The 21,878-nt window shown below is 35.0% G+C and overlaps 1 protein-coding gene across 6 annotated transcripts in view; it reads right to left on the minus strand.

The window, feature by feature from the left end:
* SPAG9 (sperm associated antigen 9) overlaps positions 1–21,878 on the minus strand; it is a 154,114-nt gene that overhangs the window by 99,998 nt on the left and 32,238 nt on the right. For all 6 annotated transcript variants that reach the window (XM_043471930.1, XM_043471922.1, XM_043471912.1 and 3 more), the window contains exon 2: positions 20,975–21,095. In XM_043471930.1, the coding sequence (XP_043327865.1) occupies positions 20,975–21,095 (121 nt within the window). The remainder of the gene's footprint in view (positions 1–20,974; positions 21,096–21,878) is intronic.

Below are 21,878 nucleotides of genomic sequence, written 5' to 3' on the forward strand. Positions count from 1 at the left end.
CAGCCTGGAGGCTGGGGGAGAGTCTTTTCTTTCTTCCTACCTGGGGTGACTTGCCTGCTTGCCCTCCACGGATATCCCTGTGTCTTCCCGTCTGCCGGGCACAAGCCAAACAGCCTAGGGAGCCACTTTCCCATCCACAGGACAGACAGTGACACCACCTTGTAGGGTTAAAATGCTGATTAAACCAGAAGCGCTTTCAAAAAAAAATTTTTTTCACACAAAAGCAGGACACAAATTCTATTCAAGTTTCCAAAGACCATAGAGAAGGAGACACTGGAACATATGCAGGGATATAAAACAAGGTGCAAAAGTTTCACAGTCCAGAGTTACTGAAATCACACAGATTGTTCCCTTATCACTGCAGTATTCTGGCATATGTGTTTTTAACACAACAATTAAAGGTACTGTTAAAATGAATGCAGTATTATTCATAAGCATTCGCTCTTCTGTTAGTGGAATTTTCCAGCAAAGAATATTGGAGTGGGTTGCCACTTCCTACTCCAGTGGATCTTCCCTTGACCCATGGATCAAACCCTCTTCTCTTGTGTCTCCTGCACTGGCAAGCAGATTTTTCACCACTAGCGACACCTGGGAAGCCACTGTTAAAATGAATGCATCATTATCCATAAGCACTGACGTGGAATAGTGCCTAGAACTTAAAAGAAGGATGTTGAATATTATTGCTATATCTGAAATTTTGAAACAAAAAATTACGTATAGTATAACATCTACAAAGTCAAAACATACTGATTCTTCTCTCCCAAATCTGCTCTTTCCCATAATTTTCTTAGGCAAAAATCTTGCAGCAATACTTTTGCTCTTCTCTTTTCCCACATTACATTCCATCAGCAAATTCTGTCCATTTTGCCTTCAGAACAAATCGTGAATCTGACAACCTTTTACCATTTCTATTACCCCCACTTTGATCTAAGACATCATCTCATGCCTGGATTATTCTTACTACTATCTTCTGACTAGTATCTCTGCTCTAGTCTTTGCTCCTCTGTACTCTTAAATTTGTGGCCTAGAGTCAGATACTGACTGCTCAAAACCCTTCAACAACTTCCTGTGACAGAACAAAAGAAAGTAAAGAAGAGGGAGGGAGCCTGTATTATGGCCAGCAAGACCCTTCAGGATCAGATGTATCAAGCCACACCACTTTTGCTCCCATGGAGAATTACTGTCTCCTGACCCAACTGTTACAGACTGATTGTGTCCTGCCCAAATTCATATTCTGAACCCCTAATCAATGTAACTGTGCTTGTAAACAGGACTTAAAAAGGCAATTAAGGAGAATTCACTGGTGGTTCAGTGGCTAGGACTCAGCCCTTTCATTGCTCGGGCTTGGGTTCAATTCCTGGTAGAATTAAAATCCTGCAAGCCACACAGTATGGACAAACAAATAAAAATAAAATAAAAAGGTAATGAAGGTTAAATGAAATCATAAAGATGGGGTCCTAACTGAATTGGACTGATGTCCATTCTTAAGAAGAGGAAGAGGTAACAGAGTTCTTTCTCCCTACACACGCACAGAGAAAAGGTCACACACAGAGATGGTGACCATCTATAAGCAAGAGACTGTGGTCTCAGAAGAAACCAAACCTGTCAGAACTTTCCAGCCTTTAGAACTCTCAGAGGGGATTTCCTTAGTGGTCCAGTGGCTAAGACTTTGCACTTCCAATACAGGCGGCCCAGGTTCGATCCCTGGTCAGAGAACTGGATCCTACATGCCACAACTAAGAGTTCTTGTGCCTCAACTAAACATCCTGTATGACACAACTAACTATCTCACATGCCACAGTGAAGACTGAAGATCTTGTGTGCCACAACTAAGACCTGACACAGTCAAGACAAAGGAAGAAAGAAAAATTAAAAAAAAAAAAAGAAATGTACAAAATTCTGCAATGTAAGCCACCTAGTCTGTGGTATTTTGTTATGGCAGCCCTAGCAGATTAATAATACAAGACTAAACATCATTAAGATAACCATGGAGAGGAGCTTTCTTACAAGATGTTTATCAAGTGACTTGGGACAAAGAGCTGGGCTTGCAGCTTATAGAAATAAGTCCTGTTTATAGCAGCTTGCTAGCTGATACTGGTTTGGGTTGCTTTGTTGTGATGTACTACTTAATAGCAAGAATGTGGAAATGGAAACATAAAGTCCCAAAATACCACTAATTGCCAGAAATTTCCACTACTTACCTAAATGAGCATGATCATTATTCAAAGTGGCTGAGGCTTATTTACAAAAATTTCTTAAATTTCTATTAATCACTCTGTCCCCTTAAAGCATTTTGGATTGTTTCTATTGATAATTACTTAACCTTTCCACTCACGGATTTTTAAGTCATTAAACTTACATTTCACTTATTTTCATTTAGCATCATATTCTTACTTTTGACACAGAAATAAACTTCATAAACTTTCAACCCATTCTCTTATCAACCCTTTCACATTATATTTACTAATCTCATAGAAATTGTCTATGTGTGTATTATTTTTTAGCAACCCTATATGACATAAAACAAGGCATTTAGTATACGCAAACTACACATAGTTATATGTGACTTGCCTCTTGAAGTGAAGTGAAAGCCGCTCAGTCATGTCCAACTCTTTGAGACCCCATGGACTGTACAGTCCATGGAATTCTCCAGGCCAGAATACTGGTATCGGTAGCCTTTTCCTTCTCCAGGGGGTGTTCCCAAACCAGGGATTGAACCCAGGTCTCCTGCATTGCAGGCAGATTCTTTTCTAGCTGAGCCACAAGGGAAGCCCAAGAATACTGGAATGGGTAGCCTATCCCTTCTTCAGCAGATCTTTCCGACCCAAGAATTAAACTGGGGTATCCTGCATTTCAGGCAGATTCTTTACTAACTGAGCTATCAGGGACTTGCCTTTTACTCTGTTATTTTTTTAATAGATTCTATTTTTTAGAGCAGTTTTAGGCTCACAGCAAAGCCAAGAGAAAAGTAGTTTTTCACATATCCCTACCCCCACACACCCAGAGCTTCCCCTCCTATCTACATCCGACATTTTTGTGGTACATATATGACACTCAATGAACCTACCTGACACATCATAATTATCCAAACCAAAGTTTACCAAAAACCCAAAGTTTACCTCAGGATTAAGTCTTGGTACTGAATATTCTACAAATATGGACAAATATATAATGACATGTATCCACCATTATGGGGTTTCCCAGGTGGCTCAGTGGTAAAGAATCCACCTGCCAATGCAGGAGACATAGGAGATGCGGGTTCGATCCGTGGGTTGGGAAGATCCCCTGGAGGAGGAAATGGCAACCCACTCCAGTATTCTTCTCTGTAAAATCCCATGGACAAAGGAACCTGGCGGGCTGCAGTCCATGGGGTCGTGAAGAGTCAGACACGACTGAGCAACTGAGCATGCACACATGCACATCCACCATTATTAAAGTTTCATACAGAGTAGTTTCACTGCCTTAAAAATCCTCTATTCATCTCTGCCTTCCTCCCTCTCACTATCCATTTCATCCATCAAATCTTTTAATGTATGTAGCCATTTTAGATTGGCTTCTTATGTAGCCATTTTAGATTGGCTTCTTTTACTCTGTAATATCTATTAGTGGTTCCTCCATGTGTTTTCATGTCTTAATATATCACTGCTTTTCAGCACTGAATAATATTCCACTGTATGGATGCACCACAGTATATTCCTAGTATTTTCATAAGTCTGCAGTCTTAAAACTATAAGTCTTAAATACTTATCATCTCACCTAAGCACAAAAGTTAATTTTCTTAAAATACAAAGATATTTTCAATTAGTACTGCTGCATATTACAGGCTTTTATGCTGACAGATGATTTTCATATTTTCACTGTTTTTAATACAAAATAAATCACAAGTACACTTAAACAAACCTCTCACTCAGCTTTTTGTACAAATCTATTTTACCTGATACACTATTTAACACAACCAGTTTTATTTCTTAAGGCAGAAAAAAGATCCAGGGGAAAAGTAGAACATATTCACCTAAAAATGTAAATTGACTGTATTTTATATCAGGCAACTGGGGACAACTGAGGATGAGATGGCTGGATGGCATCACCGACTCGATGGACATGGCCTTGGGTAGACTCTGGGAGTTGGTGATGGACAGGGAGGCCTAGCGTGCTGCGATTCATGGGGTCGCAAAGAGTCGGACACAACTGAGCGACTGAACTGAACTGAACTGAATTAGTCTGATACATTCACTATTGTATCCTGATTTTGTCTCTCATCTATAACTATGCTTTTTAAGAACATTCCATCCAAAAGCTGCAAACACTGTGCAGTCCTCTTTGGGGAGGAGTTATGATCTGTTTCAAATGTACATGAAACATCCTCCAAAAGAGATCACATGCTAGGCCACAAAACAAGTCTCAATAAATTTAAGAATACTGAAATCATATCAAGCACCTTTTCAAACCACAACACTATGAGACTTGAAATCAACCACATGAAAAAACTACAAAAAATAAATATATAGAAAGTAAACATGCTACTAAGCAACCAATGGGTCAAATGAAGAAATCAAAGAGGAAGTCAAAAAATACCTTACAACAAATGAAAATGGAAACATAATGTTCCAAAATCTACAGAACACATCAAAAGCAGTTCTAAGAGGGAAATTCAAGAAACAAGAAAAATCTCAAATAAACCATCTAACATTATACCTAAAGGAACTAGGAAAAGAAAAATGAAACCCAATGTTAACAGAAAGAAGGAAATTAATCAAGATTAGAGTAGCAATAAGTGAAATAGCTGCTGCTAAGTCACTTTAGTCATGTCTGACTCAAACCCCACAGACATCAGCCCACCAGGCTCCCCCATCCCTGGGATTCTCCAGGCAAGAACACTGGAGTGGGTTGCCATTTCCTTCTCCAATGCATGAAAGTGAAAAGTGAAAGTGAAGTCACTCAGTCGTGTCCAACTCTTAACAACCCCATAGACCACAGCCCACCAGGCTCCGCCATCCATGGGATTTTCCAGGCAAGAGTACTGGAGTGGGGTACAGGAGAAGGTATTGCCTTCTCCTAAGTGAAACAGAGTCTTAGCAAAATAGAAAAAAAAGATAACCTTAATAAATCTTTAGTCAAACTCAAGAAAAAAAAAAAGAGGGTCCAAATAAAATCAGAAATGAAAGAGAAGTTACAACAGATTCCACAGAAAGGCAAACAATCAAAAGTGACTACTACAAACAATTATACGCCAACAAATTAGGCAATTTATAAGAAAGAGATAAACTCCTAGAAACAATCTTCCAAGACTAAATCAGGAAAAATTAGGAAACTTGAACAGATTACTAGTAGAGAAATTGAGTCAGTAATAAATAAAGAAAGAAAAAACTTCCAACAAACAAAAGGTCAGAAGCAGAAGACTACCAGGGGGAATTTTACCAAACATTTAAAGAAGAGTTAATACCTATCTTTCTCAAACTACTGTAAAAAATTAAAGAGGAAGGAATACGTTTAAACCCATGAGGCTAGGGTTACTCTGATACCAAAACAAACAAAGACACCACACACAAAAAATTACAGACCAATATCCCTGATGAACAATAGACGCAAAAATCCCCAACAAAATATGAGCAAACAAAATTCTACAAGACAACAAAAGAATCACGCACAATGCTCGAGTGGGATTTTTCCCAGGGATACAAGGATGGTTCAATATGAGCAAATGTGATACATCATTCAATATACCACATTAACAAAAATCAAGAATAAAAACACATGATCACACAATTCAAAAGATGCAGGAAAACAGGAAAAGCATGACAAAATTCATCCAGTTATGATAAAAAGAAAACCTCTCAACAAAACGGGAACAGAAGAAATGTACCTCAACAAAACAATGGCTATATATGACAAAGTCACAGCTAACATCATCAGTTCAGTTCAGTTGCTCAGTCGTGTGCAACTCTGTGACCCCATGGACTGCAGCACACCAGGCTTCCCTGTCCATCACCAACTCCCGGAGCTTACTCAAACTCATGTCCATTCAGTTGGTGATGCCATCCAACCATCTCATCCTCTCTCGTCCCCTTCTCCTCCCACCTTCAATCTTTCCTAGCATCAGGGTCTTTTCCAATGAGTCAGTTCTTCACATAAGGAGGCCAAAGTATTGGAGTTTTAGCTTCAGTCCTTCCAATGAATATGCAGGACTGATTTCCTTTAACATTGACTGGTTGGATCTCCTTGCTAACATCATACTCGACAGTAAAAACCTAAAGCTTTTCCTCTGAGATCATGAACAAGACAAGAACATCCACTCTCACCATTTTTTTTTTTTTTTTGGCTGTGCTGTGCAACATGCAGGATCCTAGTTTCCTGATCAGGGATCAAACCTGTGACCCCTGCAGTGGAAGCACAGAGTCTTAACCACTGGACTGCCAGGAAGTCCCTAATTTCACCATTTTTATTCAACACAGTACTGGATGTCCTGGCCACAAATCAGACAAGAAATAAAAGGCATTCAAACTGGAAAAGTAGTAAAACTATAGCTATTTGCAGATGGCACAATACCATCTAGAGAAGACTCTACCAGAAAACTATGAGAATAAATGAATTCAGTAAAGTTGCATGACACAAAACTAATATACAGGAATTTGTTGCATTTCTATACACTAACAATGAACTATTAGGAGAAATTCAGGAAACTATCCTACCAAAAAGAATAAAATATCTAGGGATAAATATAACCAAGGAAGTGAAAGACCAGTACTCTAAACACTATCATGGGCTAGAAGAATTAGTATGGTTAAAATTTCACACCATCCAAAGCAGTCTACAGATTCAATTCAATCTCTATCAAAATACCCATAGTGTTCTTCACATGCATGCATGCTCAGTCATGTCCGACTCTTGGTGACTCCATGGACTGTAGCCCACCAGGCTCCTCTGTCCATGGGAACTTCCACGCAAGAATACTTATGTGAGCTGCCATTTCCTACTCCAGGAGATCTTCCCAACCCAGGAATTGAACCCAAGTTTCCTGTGTCTCCTGCGCTGCAGGAGATTCTTTACCTGTTGAGCAGTCTAGGACAAATAATCCTAAAGCTTTTATGGAAACACAGAAAATCTCAAAAAACCAAAGCAACCTTGACAAAGAACAACACTAAGGTAAAACGTTCCCTGACTTCAAACTATATAACAAAGCTACAGTAATCAAAACAGTATGGTACTTACACAAAAACAAACACATAAATCAATGGAACAGAATAAAAGCCCAGAAATGAATCAATACTTATATGGTTAATTAATCTATGATAAAGGAGGCAAGAATATACAATGGGAGAAAGACAGTCTCTTCAATAAACAACACTGGGAAAACTGGACAGCTACATGTAAAAGAATGAAACTGGACCATTTTATTACCTCATATGCAAAAATAAACTCAAAATGGACTGAAGACTAAAATGCAAAACATGAAACCATAAAACTCCTAGAATAAAACATAGGCAGTATGCACTCTGACATTGGTCTTAGTAATTTTTTTGTTTTAACCTATCTCTTCAGGCAAAGGCAATAAAAGCACGAATAAATGAGTAAGGACATATCCAGCTAAAAAACTGATGCAGAGCAAATGAAGCCATCAACAAAACAAAAAGGTAAGCTACTAGATGGAAGAAGATATTTGCAAATGATATGTTGGATAGGGGTTAATATCCAAAACACATAAAGAACTCATATAACACAATTATTAAAAAAAAATAATAATCTGATTAAAAAATGAGCAGAAGACCTGAACATTTTTCCAAAGAAGACATACTGATGGCCAGCAAGCATATGAAAAGATGCTCATCATCACTAATTATCACAGAAATGCAAGTCAAAACCACAATGAGACATCATCTCATACCTGTGAGAATGACTATTATCAAAAAGACAAGAAATAACAAGTATTGGAAAGAATGTGGAGAAAAGAGAACACTTGTATTCTATTGGTGGGAATGTTAAATTGCTACAGCCACTAAAGAAAACAATATGGAGATTCCTTAAAAAATAAAAAACAGAACAGAACCATCATACAATCCAGGAATTCACTTCTGGGTATTTATCCAAAGAAAATAAAAACACTAATTCAAAAATATATATGTACCATAGCAGCATTATATATAATAGCTAAGATACAGAAGCAACCTACGTGTCCATTGACAGATGAATAGATAAAGAAGATATGGAGGCTTCCCTGGGGGCTCAATTGTAAAGAATCTGCCTGTCAATGCAAGAGACACAGATTTGAATCTTGGTCACACACCGAAGAGCAACTAAGCCCATGATGCACCACAACTCCTGAGCCTGTGCTCTACAGCCTGTGCTCAGGAGCTATAACTACTGAGCCTATGTGCTGCAACTACTGAAGCCCACACACCCTAGGGCCCATGCTCCACAACAAGAGAAGTCACCACAAAAAGGAGCCTGTGCATCACAACTGGAGAATAGCCTCTACTCTCCACAATTAGAAAAAAGCCCACGCAGCAATAAAGACACAGCACAGCCATAAATAAATAAAACTTTTTTAAAAAAAGATGTGATTTTATACACACACACACACAGTGGAATACTGTCCAGCCAGAGAAAAAATGAAATCTTGCCCTTTCAGACAACATGCATGAACCTGAGAGAATATCACCCTAAGTGAAATAGATAAAGACAAGTATCTGATGACCTCACTTATTTGTGAGATTAAAAAAAGAAATATAACAAAATACATAGACTCAGAAAACAAACTACTGCTTGCCAGAGGGAAGAGATTTTTGTGATATATAAAAATTGTCAAATCATTATATTATAACCAATGTAATATTTTAAGTCAATTATACTTCAAAATAAATAAAATTAATGAAGTGGTAATCAGTTTCTCTAGCATTAAGTATCATCCTCCTCTCCACTCCAGTACGACTACTTAAGAGTCTACTTATTTGAGGCACTTAAATTGTTTCTATAGCCCATTAAAATTAAATAAGTTTTTTCTTTTGTATCGTTACAACCAGATGTATTTATTATACAAATCAAAACAAGAACACTAATTTATTACCTGCTACCTTAGACAACCATATTCAAAAGAATTATGATTCAAAGACAGTATAAATATTGAGATATCTACTTCCCCATTTATGAACTAGTAACTAAACAAGTCAGGATGCCAATGAGAATCTCAAGGAATATCTTCTTTCAACTATACAAAACTAGGTAGAACTTCAGACAGCCAAGGAAGAATTTTGATTGCTTCTAGTTCTGAGACTGAGAACCAACTGTCTGTTTAGCATGATAAACAGACAATTAAAGGTAGGAGGGTAGTCATAAAATGTATTATATCCATATGGAATATTATTCACCCTTAAAAAGGAATTAAATAACAATAACACTACAACATGGATGAATTTTATGCTAAGTGAAAGAAACTCATAAAAGACCATATATTATATGATTTCATTTACATGAAATGTACAGAATAGGCAACTTCATAGAGATCACAGTACCATAGATACCACAGGACATTACTAGAGGCTAGGGGAAAGCCAGAAATAATGAGTACTATAAGGTATGGTCTTCCTTTTGGAATGATGAAAATGTTCTGGGGAATTAGATATGATGATGGTTGTACAATTTATGATTATACTAAGACCACTGAATTCTATACTCTAAAATGGTGGATTTTATGCTACATAAATTACATTTTTTTAAAGGGGCAAGGAGTGTCATTCAAAGTTTATCCTTTACCATAGGTATCAAGAAATTGTATCTCAATTTAACAGTAACTTATTTTTTTTTAAAGGAAAAGTTAGGGAACAAAAAAGAAAATCTCAACAGTTAGTGTTTGTTGAATAAATGAATGAATATCCAGCGAAAAGTTTTAAAGTGATAATAAAAATTAAACCACAGTAACTCTGAAGTTATTAAAAAATCAGATGAATAGGCAAAACACTCTCTGACATAAATCACAGCAGGATCCTCTATGACCCACCTCCCAGAATATTGGAAATAAAAGCAAAAATAAACAAATGGGACCTAATGAAACTTAAAAGCTTTTGCACTACAAAGGAAACTATAAGCAAGGTGAAAAGACAGCCCTCAAATTGGGAGAAAATAATAGCAAATGAAGCAACAGACAAAGGATTAATCTCAAAAATATACAAGCAACTCCTGCAGCTCAATTCCAGAAAAATAAATGACCCAATCAAAAAATGGGCCAAAGAACTAAACAGACATTTCTCCAAAGAAGACATACAGATGGCTAACAACACATGAAAAGATGCTCAACATCACTCATTATCAGAGAAATGCAAATCAAAACCACAATGAGGTACCATTACACGCCAGTCAGGATGGCTGCTATCCAAAAGTCTACAAGCAATAAATGCTGGAAGGGTGTGGAGAAAGGAACCCTCTTACACTGTTGGTGGGAATGCAAACTAGTACAGGCCGCTATGGAGAACTTGTGGAGATTTCTTAAAACTGGAAATAGAACTGCCTATGACCCAGCAATCCCACTTCTGGGCAAACACACCGAGGAAACCAGATCTGAAAGACATGTGCACCCCAATGTTCATCGCAGCACTGTTTATAATAGCCAGGACATGGAAGCAACCTAGATGCCCATCAGCAGACGAATGGATAAGGAAGCTGTGGTACATATACACCATGGAATATTACTCAGCCATTAAAAAGAATTCATTTGAATCAGTTCTAATGAGATGGATGAAACTGGAGCCCATTATACAGAGTGAAGTAAGCCAGAAAGATAAAGACCAATACAGTATACTAACATATATATGGAATAGACCCTATATGCAAAACAGAAAAAGAGACACAGATGTACAGAACAGACTTTTGGACTCTGTGGGAGAAGGCGAGGGTGGGATGTTTCGAGAGAACAGCATCGAAACATGTACATTATCAAGTGTGAAAGAGATCACCAGCCCAGGTTGGATGCATGAGACAAGTGCTCGGGGCTGGTGCACTGGAAGACCCAGAGGGATTGGGTGGAGAGGGAGGTGGGAGGGGGGATCGGGATGGGGAATACATGTAAATCCATGGCTGATTCATGTCAATGTATGGCAAAAAACCACTACAATATTGTAAAGTAATTAGCTGCCAACTAATAAAAATAAATGGCGGGGGGGGGGGAATCAGATGAGAGTACAAATCATAAATGCTCTATTTTCATTAAAGTTTGCTCACCTTCTCTTCCTCAGATTACTTACTCACAGTAGAAAGAATAGGCAGGCAGATGGTTGCTTAGCTTTAGGTACATCCCCTCCCTTGCCTCAATACTTGAGCAAAATCATGTACCATCTACTAAGGCTTTTAGGCTAAAGGAAAGATTAGCCAGATATTTTTACCCAAAGCAGTTTCTCTTTTTTGTGGGATACAAGGCTAGACTACGTATTTTAGCCTCTGTAAGTGAGCTTCTAACTGAGTTATACAGCCAGTAGAAGCAAAAGCTATGTGTGCTACTCCTAGGCCTGGTCCAATAAAAACCTTCCACATAGAATCCCCCATGCTCTTTCCCTCTTCCTCCAACTCAATGTAGGTATGACAAACTTGGAGCAAAATTGGAAAGGGTCTGTGTCTTCAAAGGACATGTATTAGAAACAATTTAAATTTCATATGGGGAAAGAATTCCTGGGCAGTCCAAGAGTTAGGACTCAACACTGCCAGTACCATGGCCTGAGTTTAAGCCCTGGTTTGGGTAATATGGCACAGCAAATAAATTTCACAAGAACAAAAAATAACATATAACATCTGAGTCATTATATATGTCTTTTATGGTTTGTTTGCTACAGCAACTAACTAGAGTTGCCTTAATTCATACATTAGCTCACAAACATGCATTAAAAATCTCTTAAAAGGCATTCTAAATTATCAAAAGTGTGTCATCCCATGCTGTTAAAGAATAGTTTATGTCTTTGTTATTCTGGATGATTTTCTGAATATTATCTTGGCCATTATTTTCTCCAACCTAACATTTCCAGCAAGTATCTTGACAGAAACTATCTATGGCTTCCCACATTTCATGTTTTGTTTATCTGTACTATGATTGTGAAAATCAATATTATATTTTTAGATATGTGAGTTAACCACCAAGATCATATACAAATTAAGAATCTTTTACTCTTTTCTTAAAATACTACTTAGATCAGCACAACAGCATAGTCAATGGACTCGGTTTTCTCAAAGCCTAAGTCACATGAGATGGTATAGTGTTTAATTGAAAGTACCTTTAAATGTTGGGAAGAGCCATATCTTCAAAGTCCTGAATGTCATTAAGTAATCAGTAAGGAAATGAAAAGAGAAGTAGAAGGGATGGGAAAGTGGGAAAGAAAGGCCCATCTGGGCAAAGATGGTAGACAACCCCCAAAATCTCAAGTATCATAAAGTTAACCTATACCTATACTATTGTATCATATCTGAAGATATGAAGAACAATCTTAAACAAGAAAAGATTGTTTCTTGTCTAATAGTTCTCATGTGAATCCAAACTTCAAAATAATCTCAGGAAAAATCCTAAAATCATATCATTTTACTCAAACTAGCCACAAGCTGAGATTAACTTGAAATAAACAAGATTCTATTCATTCTTCCTATCCCAAAACAACAGATAACTAATCTGCCAATTTCTAAGCTGTTAATATTCAATGGGAGAAACAAATCAAGGTATCAAAAATATCAAAAAACAAAAAGGAGGAACGGGGGAAAGATAAGAGAAGAATCAAAAGACTAATTCAAAATGTTTCCCTTAGAATAGCTAATGAAGATACTTTAGCCTCGTTTTAATTGCTCTTTCTTTCCATTCATCTTTCCAAAGAGCAAGAGGATATGATTAAGGCAGGAAGAGCCACCTGCTCTACCTGCTCAAAATCAGAGCTTACCTCCTTAGATTGATGGCCTTTGCCAAGTTTGGAACACCTTTTCCATCTGTTGTCTTCTGCCCCATCAGACTGCTGATAGGCCTATGGGGGGAAGAAAGAGAAACAGACCTGCTAGAACTCCATATCCAACTCATTATTTGCCTTCTCAAAAGGAATCATCAATTCTTACTATTCAAGGAAGGCAGATAATCCAACTGTTACTTGGCCTCAGAAGACAGACATTGGTCTTTCAGAAGCTTTCCTTGAACAATTTAGCATTAAACGTCTCAACAGGTAAGCAAGAATCAAATGCTCGAGAGCAAACAAATCAGACACAACCACATCAAAACAGAAATTAAAACCTCTGCTCTGCCAATTAAGTCCTTAGCCATGTCCCTAACCTTCAACAAAAGATTTTTCAAACAGATATTATATGCCACCTAGAGTCTCTTTGTAGGGAGGATCCATGTTTTCCCTCAGCACATATTCCTATGTTATCATCTTCATGATCAAGAACTACATCCTCATGATCAACCAAAAACAGCAAGTTCATTTTCTCTGATTTAATCTTCCAAATTTATAGAAAAACAACTTGGTATCTTCCTTACTCAATTCTTTAGTAAAGAAGAACCAAACCATTCATGTTTATTCTGTTCTCTAAGCTAAATCACCATCAATCCTTTAACTCTTACTCATAAAATTAATTTTCCATGAAACTTTATTCTAGATATTAATTATGAACTTCAACCTTAAGTTTCTCAATCAACATGTCTACACAAATCAAACAATCCAAATACAGATAATAAAACATAAAACAGATCTGAAGGCCACACAGGTATTACACCTAATGAAGCAGAAGCAATAAAATGTTAGTATTTGCATAAATACTATCTTGCATATCTTGTGCCAAATTGTCTGCTTCCCTCTCATGTACTCTTTTTAAAAAATCCTTATATAAGGCCTGTTAAATATACATATATTCTTAGTATTACAAAGAACTAGATTCAAGTTAAATGAACTATCAAAAACTTTCCATATAATAAATTTTATTTTTGTAATTTTTTAAAATCAGGAAATATAAATCTGAGACTTTAAAGCTGCCTTAATGAATATGCTTTCAACAAAAATATAAATCATCATATCTCTTTACATCATTCTAAAAATAATGTCGAAAGGGACTGCCTACTGACAAGATAAAATTAAAACAGAAGTAACTTACTATAGTATTACTGAAATTCTGACATTATTGAAATTCTAACATTCTTTGCCAATTGCAAAGTACAGTAAAAATGCTGATAAAGCTTTGTATTGGCCTGAAGCTATTTTTGTTTTTTTTTTTAATAACTTAAAAAAAGTGACAGAAAATATTTAGGTCCTCTCAACTATTAACTTTGGTGTGAAATTATACCTGTTAGCTGAAAGATTGCTTTTGTTCTGTGTTGTGAAAATTCTAATTTATCAGCCACATCACTAACAGATACCCCTTACTTTTAAATAATAATTCTCAAATGTGAAGTATGTTTTAAGCCATTTATTCCTTTAAAATTATGTTAATAATTTTACTGCCTTCCCATTATGTTCCATCTAATGATGTGCTAATTCTTATGACCAATAAGAAGATTTCTCTTTCCAATAAGTGTTTCAGGTAAAGACTTGAAGGTATTTTATTAGACTAAAACCAATGCCAAATTTGAAAAGCAAATACAGGAGATAGAAGTGTAGAAAGGTCAGAGTGTGAAACTCTACCATAAATGTTTTCAGGGGTCAAAAGCATTTTTCCATTTAATTTTAAAAAGTGGATTTTCATTCAAAGGAAGAAAGGGAAGAATCAGAGATTACTGAAGTAGCTTAAAATCACTAAATCTTGCCATCTTCTACACAATTCAAGGAAAAAGCCATCTCTTTTAAACTTGAGGGCAACAAAATTTTCCCAAGAAAAAATCAAATAAATAATAAACAGTTCTGTAACAATTCTGGGGGCTAATATATTGTAAATAAAGATTCAAATTCATGTTATAAAAAATTAAATGGAGTTTGCTACTAATTCTTACTTCACCAATTCTGTACACATTAAAAATAGCCAAACACTACTAAATACCAAAAACCACTAAATGTTCATATTCTTTGACCACTTCTGTAACTTTGCTCATGTTCTTGACCTACTTTTGAGCCACCAGGGAAGCCCAATTATATCCTAAGAAAATTACCAAAAGAGGGCAATCCAGGTGTGACAAAAATATTCGCTATAATATGATTTGCTACACTAGGAAAAAATGTCCAGCCAACCAATAGAAATTTTTTTTACCTTTTTTTTAATTCATCTATATTTACTTTTTACCAATTCATGTATTCCTTCTTTCCAGAAAGGGTTTTAGGTATCTTAACAATTCACTATTTATGTATAAAATTTGGACCAAGGAAAAAGCAATTTAAATACACCACTCAAGTAATATGGCCCAAACCAGTTGTTATGGTTGTACTTCAAAAGTTTATTCTGAATTTCTGAGTAGCCAAGGTAAAAAACCAAAGTAGCCTTTAAATAATTCTCAGAGAAAAGAAGAAAGCAAAGTTCCTCAGAGAAAACAGTAATTGTCAATAGAGGGCATAGCTTTGGGATGATGGGTGTGAGCACACAATTTAAAAAATAATTATTAAACATTAAATGCATGAACATTTGCATTATAGGGGTCCCAGAAGGAGAAAAGAGAAAGAAAGGACCTGAGAAAATATTTGAAGAGATAATAGCTGAAAACTTCCCTAACATGGAAAAAGAAATAATCAACCAAATCCAGGAAGTACACAGAGTCCCAGGAAGGATAAACCCAAGAAGGAACACACTGAGACACATGGTAATCGGACTAACAAAAATTAAGTATAAAGATAAAATATTAAAAGCAACAAGGGAAAAATGACAAATTACAAGGGAACTCCTATCAGGCTACCAGATGATTTCTCAACAGAAACTCTACAAGCCAGAAGGGAATGGCATGACATATTTAAAGTGATAAAAGGGAAGAACCTACAACCAAGAATACCCAGCAAGACTCTCCTTCAGATTTGATGGAGAAATCTAAAGTTTTCCAGACAAGCAAAAGTTAACAGAATTCAGCACCACCAAACCAGCTTTACAACAAATGCTAAAGGAACTTCTCTAGACAGAAAACAAGGAAAAGTCCTACCTACAGAAAATAAACCCAGAACAACTAAGAAAATGGTAATCATACATATCAATAATTACCTTAAATGTAAATGGATTAAATGCACCAATCAAAAGACACATACTGGCTGAACAGATGAAAACATGTTCATGTACACACTTCCACTTCCCACATCACTCTGCTTGACCCCCCCAAATTGTATGTAATTATTTTTTATTGTTAGGTTAATCATGTTCCCATTATGACTTGCAATTACAATTATCTTTCATTTTTTGTCTGGTTATTGATTATGAAAACTGACAAACATCTTTTACTATTGTGATTATGTAACTATTATTCACTTAATACCACTGTATCATTACTGGTCAACAGACTTAGAATTCTATATCCCAAAACTGCCATTTAATAGAAAAACCTGTAATCACTTTTTAAAGTCCAGATATATATCAGAATTACCTTGGAACTTTTTGAAAAATACAAATGCCCAGGTATTGCTTTTTTTTTTCAGAGCTCCAGATGTGTTTTTAATGAGCAGCCATGTTTAAAAACAACTGGACTATATGAGGATCCCTTACTTTTATCTAGTTTGTTTCACTTTTCCTATTTCATATTCAGTGTTCCCACTTCAATTAGTTTGTTTTCCAATTTCTCCATCTTTCTTTTTTATGTACTTTCTCAAGCCTTTACCTAGTATAGTAGAAAAGCTTTTGTATACATATATCTTTAAAAATATACATATATATTTTAGAAAACTTATGAATTTTTGCCTAACTAAAAAATTTATGACATTTTGATTCCACTTGTTTGACTTAGTATGAATAGAATGCTATATTTCTAATTTTAAAAAAATAGATACATAGCAAGCAACAAAGGTTTAATGTATAGCACAGGGAACTATAGTCAAGATTTTGTATTAACCTATAATGGAAAATAATTTCAAAAATAACATACTTGTATATGTACAACTGAATCACACACACACAAAAGAATTCTATTTTTTTTAGATTTACTAATGTTTTATCTTTCTGCCAGTTTTTCTAAGTGTCCTATGGACATCTAATAAATCTATGAAATAAAAAATTTTAAATATATTTGTGTAGGATATGATATTAATTAAATATAAATCTATTATATTTAAATTATTAACATCATTCAAGATGCTCCTATTCTTATTTTTTCTGCATTTGATAAAATATTCTCAGAGAAATGTTAATATGTCTCACTATAATTATATATTTTTTCTTTTCCCTATATTTTTTCTGATTTTTGCTTTATGTATCTTTCTTGTTAAGGTGTCTAATGGTTTATGATGTCTATCTTCTTTGTGAATTGTACCTTTTACCATTAAAAATATTCCTTTGTTTCATTTAAAATAAATTTTTAAAAATAATGATTAAAGATTATACAATAAGGAAAATACTTATGATAATGTTAAAGATACAAAATTATATACACACTATACAGTGATATAAAAGCACGATACATATGGAAAAGGTGAGATGGTCATACACATAACCTTTTTCCCCCATAAAATTATGATTTCCTTTACTGCAATGACCACCATATCATGCTGTTCTGTGCCAAAACATACCCAGAGGCTGAATGCTAAGCGGACAGTAGTAGTTTAATATTTTTTAACTTACTAAACTGTCTGTACTTACTTGACTTAATCAAGATAGTATTTGGTTTATAAAAATAGAAATAATCAGTATGTAACAAAAATAATACAAAATATTTTCTGATGAAGAATTCATTGCTACCACTATCAATGGCAAGGTTGACTATAGACACCTTTCATAGCTGGAGAGCACCAAGAAGGCCTCAATCCACAACTTCCTTATACCACTCCATATATATTCCAAATTCTTCCTTAAAGCTCACAAGATGTTAACTACCAAGAAGTGTTACTATTTTTCTCAAATAAAACAATATGCGTCCTTTTAAAAAATGCTTTATTCATGTTTCAGAAGCCAGAATATTTCTTAGGTAGTTCAAATTTTTTATAAGAGAGCAACCAGAAATTTCCAAAATCAAACATGACCATGAAATTATAACAAAATTTTTGTATCATCAAAAAATTTAAAAATCATACCACAAAAACCTGATAGATTCTATAGTATTAAAAGTTGTCAAGTATGTCCTTTAATTCAGTTCCTATTTCTTGACTTTTTCTTGCTTCTCAAATAGCAAGTAATTACATAAAAATTTCCCCTTTTAACATAAGTAGGCTGAAAGCAAAACTTGGACTTTCACTGAGACTGCTTTTTACAATGGGTATGTGCCATCAAACACATCAATCAAAACTGACAGTCTTTTAAAGTTAAAGACTCTAACATATTTATACAAACGAACATGGAAATTGGATGATACTGTTATCATATGGACTCAAAAAATAGTACAGAAAAAATTGATCCATCCTTCCTCTCTATAGGTATCATCATAGGTAATTTCTTTGGCCTTAAACGCTTAAATATAGATGTTCAGAACACTAAAAAACACATTAAAAACAATGATGTTGGGTTACAATGACTCTAATAAAAATCACTACCCAGTCTTAAGATACAAAATAGTAGAATTAAGATTAAAGTCCAGATATTCTGTAGCCCATTATACAAAAAAGAATTTATATACTCTGACATCCATCCATTTATACATGATTCCATCTTTTTAAAAAGCATATTCCCAGTCCCAGTTTTCCCATAAGATAGAGCACTGATGATACTTTAAAATTACCTCTTACAATCAACTTTGTTAAAAAAACAAAGGGGCTTTGATTCATATTGGAGACCTGGAAAAGCAAAAACTAAAGCAGTAAAATGAAAAAGGTCAAACTATGTTTCCCTACCTACAATTTTTTTCAGATGTTTAAAATGTGGTAAAATAAAGAGAAGAAAAATTTTAGATATTCTTAGATTTCATATCATACTCAACTTAGAGAAAAACAGAAGAGAGAGGAAAACAAGTAGATGGAAAAGATAAGAAAGATTCCAAAGTACCAAAGGAGAAGGGAGTAAGTTCCAAAGCATTAATAAAAGGAGACTGATGATAGCCTTAACTCACGGACCAAGGGATTATTAGTTTTGCACCTGAATGGTCAATTTTGATTAACCACAGTTTTAAGTTCTTTAACTGTTATTTAGACAAGATTTATTTCAAATTGGAGGAGCAGGAAAAGAGCAGAGGCTGACAGACATCCGGGGGGAGAAATTCTTAGAATATTATATTAATAACAAAAATAAAGTTTTCTGATCAAATTTAGCTCAAGACCATATCCAATATTTGGTGAATAATTTACTCATCCCTTTCACAAAGAATTGTCAATTATTTTTAAGTGACATCATATTTTTAAAAATTGTTGTTCAGTCACCCAATTGTGTCTGATTCTTTGTGACCCCATGGACTGCAGCACAACAGGCCTCCCTCACCATCTCCCAAGTTCATGTCCATCGCATGGTAATCATGGTAACCAGTACAGTACTTTTGAGAGAGAAATGAGGGAATGGATACCAAAGAATATGACAATTCCAAAAAAGGTAGGTATGACTCATTAGACTGGATAAAATATTAATTTTTAAAGCTACTGTTATTGCTTCTTGGCCTTTTGGCTAAGATCAAGTGTAAAAGCTACTGTTATCAAGTATAAGGTAATTCTTCCTTTAATAATTTCCTATCACAGAAGCAGCTTATTTAATGCATCAAAAGATTCTAGACAGGGCGTTCCTTTCAAAGTCAAAAGAAAATTTTCTTACACAAAACTCAATACTTCTCAGAAGTTAAGAGGAAAATGTACAGGTAAAAGAATTAGAGGATAGTTCTGTCCCAACTGTAGCTTTAGTGTTTTGTTCTAAAATATGTCCCTGATATGAAAACACAACCAAGTTAGGATTCATGCGTAACAAAGGAACAGTACAGCACTCAAGGTATCTACAAGCCTAAAAGAGATGACACATCACTCATTTTGTCTAATTTTAGTTGTCTTCCATTACCAAATATCCACTGGCTCCCTTCTATGACATCTGCTTAAGAGCCATGTGAGTTCTCCTCGAATTCTAAAATGCTTAAAATGCAAAATCCCAATGATTCTAGGTTTAACTCTACTGAACTCTTCTAGAGTCTTAAAAGAAGCAGTTATTACACACATTCTAAGCCTGATGAAAGTTATTCTTCATAAATGCCAGTCTTTTTACAGCAGTGTCACTATATGACCATAAAGGGTGATGTGGGAAGAGTAACAGCTGGGCATCTCTTGTTCTCTAGAATTCTAAAAGTCTACAATTCTGGGAGAAAAAACTGGAGAGCAAGCTGCCTGAATTAAACATGAAAATATGCCATGATGTTTCTTTTTTGAATTTTGACTTAATTAGGTCCACTTTCATTAGCCAAAGGGGGGACTTGTCTATAGAATTACAAACAATCATTATTTTTGAATTAAGAATATATGAAATTATATTAAAAATAAAATGATTTTGAAAAACTACATTCTATAGCCCTAAATGCCCTCAGTTTTCCATTAGAGAGGAATGAAAGAGAATTCAGTAATTTTTTATATATACTCCGAAGCTAGAGTTTCTCTTAATTTTTAAATTTCAAAGCAATACAGAAACCAATGGAACTTTGTGTTGCTGATTAAAATTTGAAGAAATGATCCACATGGACACACTCCAGAATCCTGTATAATGGATACAGTATAATGTTAACTACTATTCAATGTAAACTACAAACAAAACCTGAGAGGTAAAGTGAAAAAGAGAGTCCTATAGGTATCTGACTTGGGTCATTCCTGCAGACATGGGTACAACATGAAAATGTGAACAAAAAATACTAAACTAGATCTCAGATCTCTCTCTTGAGTCTGGGGTGACAATTCCAAGCATATATTTGGAATCTTAGTCAAATGTCAGGATGAGTCATTCCACTCTTTTAACATATTTTACTTACTCTGGTCAGCATAGTTTTTGGCCTTGAGTTCAAGTTGTCTTGTTTGAGATTCTAAAGATTCCACTCTGGTCTGTAAATCTTTTTTTTCTTGTTCTTGAGAGTCTTCAAATTCAATGAATTTCTAATAAGGAAAAATATATTATTTTCATTAGATAAATGAAACTTTTTAACATTATAAACTCCCGTGCTTCTTGATATCAAGAATCACAAGTAGGCATTAACTACTCAAAACAATCTCATGTTTGGTAAAGGTAAAGACGTAAAGGTCTAGGGGACTTTCCTGACAGTGCAGTGGTTGAGATTCTATACTTCCACTCAGGGAGCATGGGTTTGATCCCTGGTCAGGGGAACTAAGATCCTACATGCCTCACAGCATGGCCAAAAATTTTTTTTAAAAATCAAGGTTTAAAAGTCTCCAAATATAGAAGTGAAAAGATGACAAAATAATGTTTATGAAAATGTATCTACTTCATTATAACATGCATTTCAAAGAAAATATATAAATCTTTTAACTTAGCCTATAACATGTAAAACAGAAAAGTACAGAATAATGAAATATCAATAAACATATATTAAATGATTCTCTGAATAATGAACAGTCTTCTAAATTACCTGAACCATGTGCTAGAAATATCTCCATTAATCAAATTTACTAAAATCACTCTCATTATGGAATTATCAATATATCTCTCTTCATCTTGTTTTATGAATTGTTTTATCTGCATCATTTGACAACTGACTACTCATTTCTCCTTAAAAAAATTTCCCCCAATTTGATCTTCTTGTTTTCTTCCCACTTTGCTGATTGCTCCTTCTTGGTCTTCATTCTTCCTCTTGTCCCCACTTTCTTAACACCGGCAAGCTCACTCCCTGCACAACTCTTTTTCTCCGTTGTTTCTTCTTA

This window comes from Cervus canadensis, chromosome 1 (genome assembly GCF_019320065.1).
Source record: "Cervus canadensis isolate Bull #8, Minnesota chromosome 1, ASM1932006v1, whole genome shotgun sequence".
Lineage (NCBI taxonomy): Eukaryota > Metazoa > Chordata > Mammalia > Artiodactyla > Cervidae > Cervus > Cervus canadensis.